The 15,221-nt window shown below is 48.1% G+C and overlaps 2 protein-coding genes across 2 annotated transcripts; one reads left to right on the forward strand and one right to left on the reverse strand.

Moving 5' to 3' along the window:
- The first annotated feature begins 3,167 nt into the window (after nt 1–3,167).
- Nucleotides 3,168–4,301, forward strand: LOC101918310 (olfactory receptor 1052-like). The gene has a single exon (XM_005243395.2). The coding sequence runs from the start codon at nt 3,190–3,192 to the stop codon at nt 4,159–4,161; it is 972 nt and encodes a 323-aa protein (XP_005243452.1). The 5' UTR covers nt 3,168–3,189; the 3' UTR covers nt 4,162–4,301.
- A 3,073-nt stretch (nt 4,302–7,374) lies between these two features.
- Nucleotides 7,375–13,040, reverse strand: LOC101918483 (uncharacterized). The gene is made up of 2 exons (XM_027795307.2): nt 12,014–13,040; nt 7,375–8,330 (listed from the first exon to the last, which is right to left on the reverse strand). Exons 1-2 carry the CDS (start codon nt 13,038–13,040, stop codon nt 7,375–7,377), a joined length of 1,983 nt encoding a protein of 660 aa, XP_027651108.1.
- Between the last annotated feature and the right edge of the window lie 2,181 nt (nt 13,041–15,221).

Raw genomic sequence — 15,221 nt, forward strand, 5'->3', positions numbered from 1 at the left:
AACTCTATGTTTGTGCACTTGGCTTGCACCGTTACACCGAAGCATGCGTTACGCTTTGTACCTTTGGGTTGGAAGTGCCGCTGCATTGCCTCCGTGGCTTCCCGTGGTGTGGTGTGTGTAGCATGCAGCTGCAGCCGTCACCTCCCAGCACAGGAGCCACCAGCTTGAGAAATGAGGTTTTCCTAAGTCCTAGCTGTAAAAACTTACACCTGCAGGGAGATGGCGATTAATGTCCGTGTTTTATCTGGTTACATTGCTCACACTTTCAGCTACCTTTAAATATATATATATAAACTTACACAGTTTAAGTGAAGCTCTAAACTTGCACAGTCCAAACAGGAGAATAAATCCCAAACCCTGGCATCCCACTAGGCGTTATTTAGCACACCCCTATGGCTGCTTTCCCACCTGCAGCTCAGCACAGGTGAAAGCTTCCCTCCCTCCATCTCAGCATGGAGCAAAGGCAGGTGAGCGAGCTGTGCATGCTGAGCTGTGCGGGACAGGACCCATGTCCAAAATTCTTCCAGGCTCTTCCAACAGTTTCTAATGATCTGTTCTGTGGCTGGCGTGAAGCTCTTTGCTCAGCTAAGATTTACTTCAGGGATTTTATCAGTGAGGGCCAAAGCAGTAAATAAAGCCAGGTGCTGTCCCCTTGCACAAGCCCTTTGGGGCAGCGTCATCACCATTTCTTCTCACCACCGGAGCCGCTGCGTTACTTGATTTCACTTCTGAGTGCCACATCTGTGAACTGCCGTTTCCCTCCCTGCATAGCAGAGTAATTTGAAGAACGGAGGAAAACACATCGCACCTCTTTCTGCCTTAGGACAATGCGTGTACATCATGTGTGACTCACAGAGAGATGCATCCGGGTGCTGGGTAAGAACGTAGTGTTACAGGAGAGCAAGACTGTGGCTACAGGCTTCAAACAGAGTACAATTAAACCCCGCAGCAGGCAAGCCTGCAAATTTATCAATTCAGGGCAAAAGCTCATTAACAGACTATAGCTGAACTGTATGTTTTCCATATGTCTGAATGCTAGGCATTATCTTCAGGCTTTCTAAGTATGTGTTGTCATCTTAGTGTGATAACACCTCTGAGAAAAGATTTCAGAAGCTGCTTTTTTGCTCTGAACTTACATGAACTGAACAGGAAAGACCAGAGGAGGGCTGCACTACACCGCAGCAGGGACACCTGTAGCCTGGCAGCATTCTGCAGGGCTCAGCCCAAGCAGAGGAAATCTTAGAGATTTTTTTTTCCTCTAGGAAGAATAAAAACATGCTGCAGTGCCTAGAACAGCCTCCTGCTTCTGCCCATGCTGCAGTGGGAATCCTCCTTTGCAGAAAGCGAGAGCTCAGTCCCAGCAGTAGGGTTGGGTGGATCTGTTACGGGTTTTTGTAGATAAAGATGTTTAAAGTGTTCTCAAAAAGAAAAAGTTCATTTAGTGGAAGGGAAAAGGAGCTGCAGCCAAAACCCAGGAATATCCTACCAGCTATTTCTGGTATGTGGGAACCTCATAAATATTTGTAAAGTGAAAACTCTGTCTGTAACAGAGATATAAGCAAGAATCTGGTTTTGTACCAGGAGAGTGGTATGCGGCAATGTATCTCAAATGTGAGATAGCCACCCTGATGGGAGCTGCTAACACCAAGAATGACAATTAACACATCCAGGGATGCCTGGTGCAGGAGCAAAACTGCCAGGCGTCATCGCCCACAGCATCCTTCCCACTCCAGGACAGCATGCTGCGAGAGAAATGGCAGTGTACCCTGATTCAGTAGGTCCCAGCCCAGCCTTTACAGTGTCCTTGGAAAAACTGGGAGGCAGCCGAGCAGGTGGTCTCAATATTCCAGAGAACTAGTTTATCCTCGCTCCCCGCTGAAGGAGGGGAATTGCAGGGATGATCCATGTGGAAGAGGTCTCAGTGATGCAGGGGCACACAGGTTTGCTTCATGTAGCTTGGATTAAAGTCTTCTTTCTCCACGGTTCATCCCATGTGCCACACCACCACCTGCTTGCCTGGTAGTTCATGTTGTTTTCACCACTAGGTCGGGTTTTTTCCCCTGACATTTTCCATTCTAAACAGATTTCCACTGCTGTTTATCACACTGATCTTAATTAACACCACTACCACTATTTATGCCAGAAGCCAGTCTTCCAGGTTTATGAAGGACTCCGAACATCTGCTGGGAAGTGTGATTAACTGGCACTGGAAGGGCTTGACAAGAAAAAATACTGTGTGCAAGGTGTTGTGTGGTTTGAAAACGAAGGCACCAGTTTTCTTTCTGCTATATGGAGCCTTCTGTTAAGCAATTTAATTTTCTTTTTTCCCTTCTCACCTCCTGAATTCCCATGAACACAGCTAACAGCTTTCTATTACATATATAACACATTATGTACAAATTGTTTCTTATTCATTTCACAATCGTGAAGAGCAGCCTGAAAACGCCTTCCTCCCCTACCCTGAGTGAAGAAAAACATGTAAATAAGAGCCGAGCTGGAACAGATACAAAAATTAAGTGTACTTAACCCCTGTTTCACTGTGGTTTGCCACACTGGGGGAAATATTTTGCCCGTGCTGGAACCGAACCGGGTATCGACAAAGACCGGCAGCTCAGCCTGTCGTTGCCCTCTAGCACTGGGGTTTGCCACAGGCAGCCGAGCGACCCCCGAGCCTCCGCCACCAGCTTCCGAGTTGGTGTGGGCAGCTGGGGATCCAGGGAGCGGGTCAGAGAGGGCACAGCAGATTCAGGGCTCCCAGAATCATCCTGACTCCTGTGTTTAGTCTTCTCATGGGGAAAAATTAAATACCTTTCCCTTTTCTTCCTCCTGTTCTAATGAAATGAGATGGCAAGCTTGCAAATTCTTCACCCTTCTCCCATTTTCAAATCCTTCCATATTGGGTTGGTGGTTTGTTTTTTTTTTAAAGGAAAAAGCTTTTATTTTTTTAATTCAAGCTCGTGGTTAAAGAGGGGAAGGACAGAATGCAATTTCTGAAAGGTTTTGGATGAGTTGCTCTGCCCATGAGGATTTGCTGAGAACCTAAGTTGGATCAAAGGTATCTAAACTCTGTAGTTTGAATGAAGAGTGCTGGCTGGCAGCAGCTTCACACGCTAGCCATGCCACTGCTCTTTCCTATTTCACTGATTCTCCTCCTTCCCAAACAGGTGTGCTGCTGTGGAACACAGCAATATGGCTCAAGGCAATCACACCACAGTGACCCAGTTTGTCCTCCTAGGACTAACAAGTGACCCTAAGCTGCAGACTCCTCTCTTCATAATCTTCTTAATGATTTATCTCGTCACTCTGATGGGCAATCTTGGGCTGATAACCTTGATCGAGACCAACCCCCGGCTGCACACTCCCATGTACTTCTTCCTTTGCAACCTGTCTGTTGTTGATCTTTGCTACTCCTGTGTCTTTTCTCCAAAGCTGCTTATTGGCTTCTTGATGGAAAAGAAAACCATTTCTTACTCTGCCTGCTTCGCCCAGCATTTCTTTTTCCTTATGTTTGTGACCACAGAGGTGTTCCTGCTGGCTGTGATGGCATATGACCGCTATGTCGCTGTTTGCAACCCGCTTCTCTACACTGCTTTGATGCCCAGGAGTGTCTGCACTCAGCTGGTGGCTGGGTCATACATAGGGGGGGTTCTGAACTCACTAATCCAAACGTGTTGCTTGCTGCCATTGCCTTTTTGTGGACCAAATACCATCAACCATTACTTCTGTGACACTAACCCTCTGCTGAAACTCACCTGCTCCGACAACCACCTCAATGAGCTTCTGCTTGTAACCTTCAACGGAACCATTTCCATGTCTGTGCTTTTCATCATCATCATCTCCTACGTACACATCCTTTTCTCCATCCTGAGGATTAGGTCTGCTGGAGGAAGGCGCAAAGCCTTCTCCACCTGTGCCTCCCACCTGCTGACCATTACCTTGTTCTACGTGCCTGCAGGGCTGAGCCACATGCAGCCAGGCTCCAAGTACTCGGTGGAGATGGAGAAAGTCACTGCTGTGTTTTACACCTTGATCGTCCCCATGCTCAACCCTCTGATCTACAGCCTGAGGAACAAGGAAGTCAAAGATGCCCTGAGAAAAGCAACAGCAAATAAAGTTTTTGTGAGGTGCCTGCTGACCAAACTGACCCAAACCAGCCAATAAAACTCCTACTGTTTCCCTTTTTAACTAGTCTAATGTCAGCTGCCCAGAGGAGTAAGGAACCACCTATTCACAGAAGCAGGTACAGCACATTTTAGCCATGCTTTAAACTCTGCAGAGAATGTTAACAAGCATCCTGTCATTACGGGCCTCTGATAATATTTACTTGTCTTCTCTTGTGGTTTGTTTTGGTTTTTTCTGTGAAATTATGTAGTATCATAGCAGGTGGTAAAAATAAACTCATAAGGAATTCCCCTCTTCAGCTTTGCTTCTTAAGAAGTTGCACTGATTCAAGCAGGGGTTCCTCCAGGGCAAGTTCAGGAGAACTGGAGGCTTTGGGGGAGGTATATCCAAAAAAACCCAGCTCACTTTGGGCTAATTACAAGGGGACAAGGGCGGGGGGGAAGTCTCATTTGCTTCCAGGGCAACGTGCCATGGAAAGTAAGGAAAGGGAGGAGGAGCAGAGCCCACTGAGCTGGCAGGGGATGAGAGCAGCAAGTGCTGAGATGTGGCATCAGGGAGATGATGTGATGCTGAGCAGCCCGGAGGCAGCACAGCCATGTCTGTGCTGGAAAACCTCTACTGCTTTGCCTCCAGACCCGGAGGGGGCTTCCACCCGAGCTGCTGGGGTGTCCTGCTAAGCTCCCAGCACCACCCCTGGGGCTTGCGCATCCAGTTCTGCCTCGTCTCTGCCTGTACCCGACAGCTTCACAGCCCCTGCGTGGATCTCACCCTACACCCTGCTTCCTGCAGCTGCCAGGCACCCAGCTCCAACGGGTTTGCTCTACTGGAGAGAAATGGGCTTCACCTCACCTGCACCTTACATCTGTTTTAGGAAGAGAAGCAACAACAAGCGATGCTTCTCCCTGTTGGCAAGGTGTTTAGCATGACTGAATGTAACTAGCTATAGAAAAGTATTTCCCCCCCATTTTCTCATCATGGGGCTGTGGTCAGTGATATTTCCCCCCAGCTGACTCTTCCCCCAAGGCAGCTGCACAGCTGAGGAGGTACCACTGCGGGATGCTGCAGGATTTCCTGCTCTCCAAAGCAGAAGTGACTGACTACAACCTGTTAGAGACCTGTAGCAACGAGGGCTGGGATCCCAGGTCCCCACAGAGAGAAGAGGGGTCGGCTGTCACTCAATGTCAATTTGCACATGGTTGCACCGGATTTAGCCCAAACACTTTTTTTTTCATAGCTAAACCAAAAGATAAATACCCCTAGCATGACTTCTTTTAGATAGTCATAGAAATCACAACCTAAGAACACCCACTGTATTATTATACCAATAATTCAAACTTGGTTTTGCTCAGGTGTGGACGCCTGATACAGAGGAAAATAAAGTCCACCCAGAGCAGGCAGCTGAGCAGGAAAGGTACAGACACAGACCAAGGGGCAGATGGGAAGATCTTTAGAACACTTACCTTTCATAAAAGCTTGCTTTACCCTTAGCTTGGACACTGGAGGGTCTTGCCTCACATTGTTTGACTGTTTGCATGATGCAGCATGGCTCAGGGAGGACAAGTCACTCCCTAAGGGAAGGCAAACTGGGAGCTGAAGGCAGCCACAACATGGGGCACCATCCCACAGAGCCCAAGCACAGCAGCAGCTCCCATCAATAGCACAGGGGAAACCAAGGGGCAAATTCAAGCCCAGGGCCAGCTACAAAAACAGTCAGATACCCAGGGCTGAGCTTAAATAGTGCCCCAAGCCTGGGGCAGAGGGTGGGGGCGGATGCCCAGGTGATGCTGGCCATGGCAATTACCATGATGCCACTTCCTGATGTCCTGGGGAGAAGAGAACTGGTATTTTTCCCCCACCCGGTGCCCTAAGCACAGCTAGAGCAGAGTATCCAGCATCCTCTACTGTACCCCCCGCACAGAGGAGGGATGGATGGGGCAGAAGGGAGCACTGAGCTCCTCTGCTGTGCGTTAACAACTTGCATCCCTCCTTCTCACCCCACCCAAACAGAGACCGTGTTCTCTGTTTCTCAGGGAAATTGTCCAAATGCCAGTACTGTTCATGAAAATTCCATCAGAAATATTGATTAAAAGCTTTACAGCATTTCACTTCACCTTACAGCTGGTTTTAACTGGTTACCATTGCATTCATTCATTATTCCTTACGGTTCTTTCAGGAAGACTACAGTTTACAAAGGTGCTTATTTTAGAACATAAAATGTATTCACGTTATCATGATACAAGCTCCAAGTTCTCTGCAGAAATTGTATAGTTCATTAAACTTAAAAGGTGTATCTTGATTAAATGTGGAAAAACCTTTGTCTACTGTTTCCTTTAGAGCATCTTCCACCTCAGCCACGCGACGACGTACAGCAGAGTCATAACTCGGTCAAACCACGGACCATCGAAAAAGGAAAAGATCAGTAAGTGTAAAGGCAGGGCATCCCAAGAAGGTTCTGGCTGGAACACACTCCTGGCAACGTATGTACGTGCACCCCCAACCAGTCGTTAGCACGGCTCCAGGTCCCCTGAGCCGATGCCATGCCTTTGTGCTCTCACACGATTCTTCTATACTTTGGGTCACAAATGTCACCTGGGGTCACAGCTGGACCTTCACCGGGATGGCCACATTCCACGCTGCCTGTTGCCAGATCACTCACGTTGCTTAAACATAATCCTCTTGCCAGGATCACTGCCAGCAGGATCCTGCAAGGATCCTCCTTATGCCCTTCTACACACAGCTGCTGTTTCCCACTTTACAAAGGGACCTCGCCGATCCCTGGCTTGGCAAAGCCTCGGTAAAAGCAGATCCAAAACTGCTCCTAGAAAAATCCAGAGAGCCTGGGTCACGTTGCAGATCTGCATATATCACTGGCTTAACTAGATCCTCTGTTCTTCAGGCTTATTTGGGAAAAATTATTATCCAGCAGGCAATGGGAATATTACTAATAGTTTACCTCCCATTGCAGCATCCTCCTTATGGGCAATATTTCCATTTAACACAGTTGAGACACAAAACATCATGGTACCGTTTCAGTTTTGCCAGGAAAGCACTGACAATTGTTTAAATTAATTATTGTAGGCTCATGCCACGATGAAAATAAGCCGAAGTCATTTGAGGAGCCTGATCCGTCACACTGGCTCCCCACACCCTGTACTTGCCATGGGATTTCCCTATGCGTGAGCAGCGCAATAATGGCCAATAACACATATTCCTTTATTACCTCCCAAGTACCGAAGAGCTGCAAATGCCTTTTCAAAGCCTGGATAGATGGGGCACCAGCTTTCGCACCCACAGGCGCCTCAGGGCCCCCTTCACCTCCTTGTTCCTCAGGCTGTAGATGAAGGGGTTGAGCGTGGGGGTCAGGGTGGCGTAACAGACTGAGGCCAGCTTCGCCTGGTCCCACCGGCTCGCCTGGTGAGGCTGGACATAAGCGAGCACCGCCGGCACATAGAAGATGGTGATGGCAACCAGGTGGGAGGTGCAGGTGGAGAAAGCTTTAAGCCTCCTCCTGACCAAAGGGATTTGCAGGGCAGCATGGAGGATGTAGGTGTAGGAAACCAGGATCATCAGGGAAGAGCCCACAGCGTTAAGCCCAGCGTTGAAAACCTGCAAGATCTGGTTTGCACGGGTGTCTGAGCAGGAGAGCTGCAACAGGGTGGGTAGCTCGCAGAAGAAGTGGTTGATGCTTCTGGCCCGGCAGAATGACAACCTCCCCGCCAGGATGGTGTGCACCAGGGAGCTGAGTAAGCCCATGGTGTACACCAGCACCATCATGCCATAGCAACGCACCCTGGACATGGCAGTGGTGTAAAGCAGCGGCTTGCACACAGCCATGTACCGGTCATAAGCCATCACCCCCAGGAGGAAGCACTCACAGATCATCAAAGCTACAAAAAAATATACCTGGGCCAAGCAACCCAAAAAAGAGATGTGGCTTCTCCCCAGAAGGAAGGTCTCCAGTGCTTTTGGGACAACAGTAGAGGAGAGGCAAAAATCTACGAAAGATAAGTGGGTCAGGAAGAAATACATGGGGGTGTGGAGCTGGGGGTCAGTGTTAATGAGCAGGATAATCATCAGGTTCCCCAGCACCATTAAAACATACAGGCATAAGAAAATTGTGAAGATGGTGGTTTGTAGCTCTGGGGCATCAGAGAAGCCCAAAAGGATGAAGCCAGACAAGACGGTGAAGTTTTCTCCACCTATCATTTCTACAGGTTAGGTGAATTTGCATAGAAATAAAATGAATCAATGAAATAAATCCCTAGGAGAGAAATACTGTGGAAACATTGGAATTTAATCCGTAAACCAAATGTGATAGGAAGTGGTGGGAGTTTTTTTAGAAAAATACAAGGCAACTATTTCTGTCTTTGTCCCAAGCTTTGAAGTCAAACAGGTAAAGGAGCTAATTACACAGTCAGATATTAAAAAAGAATAATTCTACATGATTTATATGTACTAATGATACACTAAGACATATCAAAATGTTTATCCAAGTGTAAAAAAATGAAGCCAAATAAGCACATTCCAAAATGTGGCAAACAGAGAAGATGTGTATTCTCACCACTGATTTCTGGAAATTTAGGGATTTTTTTTTCTCTTTTCTTTTTTCTTTCCAGACTGGATCAGTGCTCTTCTGTGGCCTCATTAGTTCTGGTCCAGCCTTTTCATCATGAAACAAAGCCATGCACTTGAAATAGTTGGTTTGGGGGGGGAGGGGGTTAATTTCTACATTTATCTGCTTTTGAAGAACCCCCCTGTGTGCTGGGTGGGAGGTGGAGCCATGGTATCATCTTCAGCACAGCTTTGCTTTGATGGCAGGGAGCTTTCTATGACCAACTAGCAGCCTTCAAATATATCATATATACACCAAACTTTTTAAAGCTTCACCTTGGATTGCCCCATCTCTCCCATTCAGCCCCTCTGCAGATGAATTATCTGGTGGAAGATCTACCTACAGATGTCTGCAGCGCAGCTGAAACGTCCCTAGATCAGCCATAGATGGGGTCAGGAGTGTGGTTTTTTGAAGGAAACCTCATAACCCCTGCTGGGGCACAGGGTTCATGCCATGGATGCTCTTGGAGAGCATAGGTGGGCTTCCTTTAGATGCAGCTGCTGCAGTACATCCCGGCCATGGAACAGCATCTACTCCCCCAGGACAGGCTGAATTAAAAAAACCACAAAAGGCTGAAGTGAGTGCAGGAGGGTAATTCAGTCCTAGTGGCAATTGCTTTACGCTACCAACCTCAGACCTTCTTGGTCAACGTCGCTTGGTAGTGGAGACGTTGCTGCAGCTCTGTCCGGATGACTGGTACCCTGGAGGCATGCACTTCTCTCCATCGACAGCAATTTAATCACCAGGATCAAACTAACCGTGTCCTAGTGGTGCATGGGGCCATCCTGCAGAGGCAACCTGTGGCGACCAGCTCATACGTGACCTTGCAGCCCCGGAGAGGACAATCACACTTGAAACAGCTTCAAGGTGAAGACCATGCTAAATATTAAAATAACATGTCAATATTAAAGAAATTATTCTAACTAACAAAAATATTTACAGTCTTGCCAAGTACAGACGGAGCTCCACCTGAGCATGAGCCCGTGCTGCTGGACCTCGCAGAGCAGAAGCTTTTATCCGGAATGTTCTGCTCATCCCAACAGGACAGCAGGGAGTTGGCTGCTCTTCAGCCATGTGAGCAAAACAGAAGTACTAATTGGGCTTTTTTTTTTTTTTTCTTTGGGGGGGGGGGTGGTGGGGGGAGGTGTCCTTTTTTTTTTTTGGTTTAGGTTTGCCAATTGATCATTTAAATGCAGAAATTAAAAAAAAAAAAAAAACAGTGATTACCGTAACATGTTTTTTTTTTTAAAAAAGGAATCAATTGGCTCCTTGGAACTTATATACCCATCCCAGCTCCCTCAAAAAGGGATTGGTGTGAATTTTTCAGGTGTTAATCAATACTATAACATGCTTTTTGCACTATGAAGTGCACAAACAGCTGAAAAGAGAGCAGCCAAGTGCGGTGGAAGCAGAGTGCTTCGCAGCGTGCCTGCTCGTACCCCTGCACTTCAAAGTGTTGCCAGGTCACGGGCAAGGCAGCACAAGGGTCACCACCTGGAAAACTCAAACCCTTTTTTACCTGCTTGGTTGAAATGAAAGGTGTTGGCAGACGTGGTGCCTGCAGCTCCTCAGGAAACCCATCCGATGGGTGGAAGCTGCAGCAGGAGGAGAGATGCTCTGGAGCAGGATCGCCCAGGCTGGCTGGCAGACAGGATTTATCCCAGACGAAGCATTACCTCAGGTGTTTGTGCAAGCTGTTCTCCCTCAGGACCCTCCTCCAGCTGATAATGGTTTTGACCTGCTCAGCAAAAGCCCCTTCCACCCCCCCCTCCCTCACGACTGCGCCAGCCCCTGCAGGACCAGCTCTCCTGTGCAGACCTGCCCCAGCTCCAGGGCCACCACCTGCTCTTGCAGGACGACAGCTCCAGGACAGTTTGCTGTTTATTTATCCAACTATCACAAACTTCTCTGTTTCAGCCTTTCCCTTTCCCACCAACGGGGAAAGCTGACAGATCAGCTAGCGTTGCATTAAAGGATGCTGAAAACAAACTGAACGGAGCATCCCTGCTTTGAGTGTGGCCGTGGGGAGTCCTCTCCAGCGGACAGATTTATTTCCATACACTTTACTGGTGACCACACAACAGTTTGCTCAAAAGCATAATTTTACACAGCTGCTTTGAGGATAGAACACAATTAACACAGATTTACCAGCTGTTTGTTGATGAATCCTGAGTGCCAGTATTTCCTGAAAGCTTTGGTTACCCGAAGAGACACTGTAAAACCATTAGTTTTTATATTAAATAAATATAAGGGTGGGGCAGATGGGAGGGAATGCCAAGCTATGAAAGTGTGGGGAAGAAGGATGGAGAAGCATATAGGTGGCTTTAGATGTTTTTTATGTAAAACTTTTTGCCAGAAGATTCCAGATGGTTAGTCCTGGAGCTGCACTGGACATGGGTGGCAAAGGATTTCCCCATGGCGTTTAGCTTCTTTCTTCCCCATTCAGTACTGAGCTAGAACCAAGGCTTGTAAAGTGGGAAAAGCTATAGAAGGGGGTGGGTGGGTGTGCAGAGAAATAGGGAATAATCCTTACTCAACTTTAGGACAAAAAAAAGAGATTTTAAAGATTATTTTTTTAAAATATAGGGAAGGCAAAAGGATCCACTAGGAATACCTGCTGGGATAGGGTGTGTATCTGCAGGGTGAATAACATGCTTGTTCCACCTCCATCACGAGATGACCCCAGGCCACCAGCACCTTGGCTGTTCAGGGGAAAGGAAGATCCAAACCCCCCTCCCACCAGCGCTCCAGCTCTTTACAGGCCCAGTTAAATTCAGGGCAGAGCAGAGGCTCAGGTATGACTTGTCCCCATTTACCGTGAGTGCTCTGATGACCAGCACGCCATCACAGCATTGATTCACACCACCTCACTTTGTAGTCTGGAGCTAAAAGTCCTGGAAAAATCAGTTATCAGCCTCCTAAACCCAGAAACATCACCAGAAGACATTGATTAATATCAGACATGAGAGACCAGACACCGGCTGGTTTGATGCCAGCAGGGCAAAGCCACCACCTACATTCTTCCTTTTCCTCTCTGAAGCCCAAAATGAAGTTGATTATTATTTTTTTACCAATATTTAAATAATAAACAATATGTACATCAAGTCTCATTTAAATAAGTTTCTGCTCAGTACAGGGTCACTGTCAGGTCTCAGGTTACCACCAGGAAAGGTCCTGTCCCTCCCAGCGCAGCACATATCCTTGAGTCGGGGAGAAACACGGGTTTTAGGTGTCCTGCTTCCAGGTGTGTTTAGTTCCTTCTTCTTGAAGGTGCAACACCTAACCTTTCCTCCCGAAGGTGCAATACCAAGCCCTCCTCACCACAGCAGTGTAACCCTCTCCTTTCAGCCCACCAGGAACCACAGGTGGACAAAGCGGAGATGACCCTACCTTTGGATTTCCTCATGGTGTTCTTCACATCGGTGTTCCTGAGGGTGTAGATGAGAGGGTTCAGCATGGGGACTGCAACGCTGTACAGCATGGAGACCACCTCGTCATGGCCCAGGGAGCGTCCGGAGCCAGGGCGCAGGTACATAAAGAGGGAGCTGCCGTAGTACAGAGCGATGGAGACCAGGTGAGAGGTACAGGTGGAGAAGGCTTTGTGCCGATCAGCCATGGAGGAGATCCTGAAGACAGTGGAGAGGATGGACAAGTAGGAGGCTAGGATGAAGACTGTGGTGCTTAGCACATTGAACCCCACCACAGCAGAAACAATTGCCTCGTTGACATGGGTGTCAGAGCAGGAGAGGGCTAGCAGCGGTGGGCCATCACAGAAGAAATGGTTGATCCTCTTGGACCGGCAGAACGGGAGACGAAAGATGGAAACCGTGTGTATGGTGGAGCTGATCACACCAGCCAAGTAGGCACCAGCCAGCATCCCAAGGCAAAGGCGCTGGGACATGACCGCAGAGTAGAGCAGGGGGTTACAGATGGCCATGTAGCGATCATAAGCCATAGCAGCCAGCACATAGCACTCAGTGGTGGCACAGGTGGCAAAGGAGAAGAGCTGAGCAGCACACCTAATGAAAGAAATAACCTTCTCCTCCACCAAAAAGTTCAGCAAGGTTTGAGGGATGATGGTAGAGGAGTAGCAGATGTCCAGGAGAGACAAGTGGCTTAGGAAGAAGTACATGGGGGTGTGCAGGCATGAATTGGTTCTGATTAATATAATTACTCCCAGATTTCCCATTAAAGTGACCACATAGACAGCAAGAAATAAGACAAAGCATATCATCTGCAGGTCTGCTCGGTCTGTGAAGCCCAGGAGAATAAACATGGATGTAAACGTATTGTTACCTTCAACCATATTGAATATATAAGCAGTTCAGCTGCTTTACATCTTTCAGATGGAAATGCTTAATAGGCCAAGTCTGTCAATGATGTTGAGAATGGCCAGTTTCTGCCTCTCAACCTGTTACACCACTTTAAGTCAATGTTCTCCTCTCTCAAAGAGAATTCATCTTACCACAAGTTCCCAAGGCCAGCCTCCACCTCCAGCCTCAACACACAACCACCAGCGACATGCTTGGAAGCCGGTGGGTATTTTAAGGTGAGGAAGGAGGGCAACACCGTACCAGAATAAAGCCTAAATAAATTGCAGGGCTTCGTCGTAGTTCCCGTCAAGCCTTTGACACATGGAAGTCCATTATTTCCACAGTAACTGCTGAGAAAACGGAATTATTTCTCATCTTTTGAGTGCTCCCAGTCCACTGTGAGCACATGAGGAGCAGGTATCTCTCCCGTGTCCCAGCAGGTATCTCTCCCATGTCCCAGCAGGTATCTCTCCCATGTCCCAGGAACACCTCTTCCAGGTGAAAGCACTGGAAAACACAACTTACCTTAGCATAATTTTTCCTCATCTGGGATGGTGCACTAATTTTGCATGGTTTGCACTGGGTGGTGCACAAGGGTTTGTCTTTCCTCACATTGTTTTAGACATGATGCCTAACGTGGAGATAAAAGATAAATTAAGGCTTGTCCCTCTCTGCTCACCAGGGAGAAATCAGCAGCCCCAAAACTCACACTCTATGACAGATAGAATACACGCACATTGATTTTTCCTGGATAACATTAATCATTGCTTGACAGAGTTACACCAGAGAGCAAAGCAAGAGCGCACGCTGCCTGCCGGCTGCCAAACAGACCCAAACTTTAAGGTCGTAACTCTGTGATGATCCTTTGCTGAAGGGGCGAGGTTCGTCTCCAGATCCAGACATCTCATTTCAGCCGTCCTGTGAGCAACGCTTCTGGTCTCCCAGTGTTATTAACGGGGGTTTCAAGCTGCTTTTCACTGCTCCTTGTGTTGATGCCGGAGGCGAAGCTGCGTGGTGCTGTAAGATGCATTGCCAATAATGACAATTGAGCTGTTTGGGGCTGGGGCTGAATCCTCCCCCTCAGGCAGCGTCCTGCCTAGGTGCAGACTTCTGCTGCCGGTGGAGAATTGACCTGAATGCCACAATTAACTAAGACTCATCTTCAATTTTTCTTTACCCAACAAACAAAACACTTTGTGTGAAGCCATCCAAGATGTAGCTATCAAACCCAGGAAGTTTTTGAGGCTGCGGGTTGTGCCACACACGACAGCTGCCTGCCAGGAGTCACATCTCCCTGCAGCTTGAAGACATTAACTGGACTGGAGCTAAATTAAATTTAAAACCCATTTCTCGCTGCCTTGGATTAGGTATTACTCACGCTGAACAGGTGGGTGGCTGGTCCACGCTCTGCTGAATTGCTAACAGGGTATTTATCCTTGTCCTCCCAGGGAAAGGATCTCCATTTGTGGTACTTGCTTTCCTACCTGAATTGGGTAGGAACTTGCATCTCTTGGGCAAGCCAGTACAAGACCTTCCAACAAGCTGCCCTGGGACTCACTGAGCAGCCTTTCCTTAGTGTTTTCCAAGATTTAACTCATGGTATGGATAAGAGAAAGACTGGCCGCTGCCTAGACCCTGCACCAGGCAGAGCCTCACAGTGCATCCTCCTGGTCCAGTCCAGACAGCCCACTCTTGTGGGGGACGTTATCCTCAAAATCTCAGTACAGGAACAAGGGGAAGGTGCCAGAGCTATAGAGCTAAAACATACCATTTGGGTAGCTGGGGGTTTGAGGGTCTTACAGCCCAGACTAGTGACTGCAGAAAAACTTGGTTAATGGGATGGTTTAAAATGTGAAGTAAAAGCAGCCTGTGCTCACGCCTCCAGCATCCCTCTGCTTTCTCAGGGTGATGGTTTCTGCCAGCCTGAGACAGAGCCGGTGAGGACAGGCTGCCCTGGGTCCTGGGAATCCTGTGGGAGCGGTGGGACAAAGTGGGATTTCTTCTGCTTTGCTCTCGGGGCCGGCTGAACCCTCACAGCCGTTCCCCAGCCTGCCTGGGAAGCCGTGTCTTCTCCCATGCAACATCCACCCACACTTCCACAGCTTTGCTCTTCACAGCATTCACAGAGCCCAGGGTGAAACAGGTCGGGGAATGACATCTTCACCTCGACGGAC

Source organism: Falco peregrinus, chromosome 9, assembly GCF_023634155.1.
Source record: "Falco peregrinus isolate bFalPer1 chromosome 9, bFalPer1.pri, whole genome shotgun sequence".
NCBI lineage: Eukaryota > Metazoa > Chordata > Aves > Falconiformes > Falconidae > Falco > Falco peregrinus.

Bases quoted from the DNA above. Each gene is read 5' to 3' on its own strand.
- LOC101918483 (XM_027795307.2), bottom strand. From the start codon at position 13,040: ATGGTTGAAGGTAACAATACGTTTACATCCATGTTTATTCTCCTGGGC. The intron at 8,331-12,013 runs GTGTTGCACCTT...CCTAACCTGTAG, and splicing joins CCTTCGGGAGGAAAGGTTAG to AAATGATAGGTGGAGAAAAC.
- LOC101918310 (XM_005243395.2), top strand. From the start codon at position 3,190: ATGGCTCAAGGCAATCACACCACAGTGACCCAGTTTGTCCTCCTAGGA.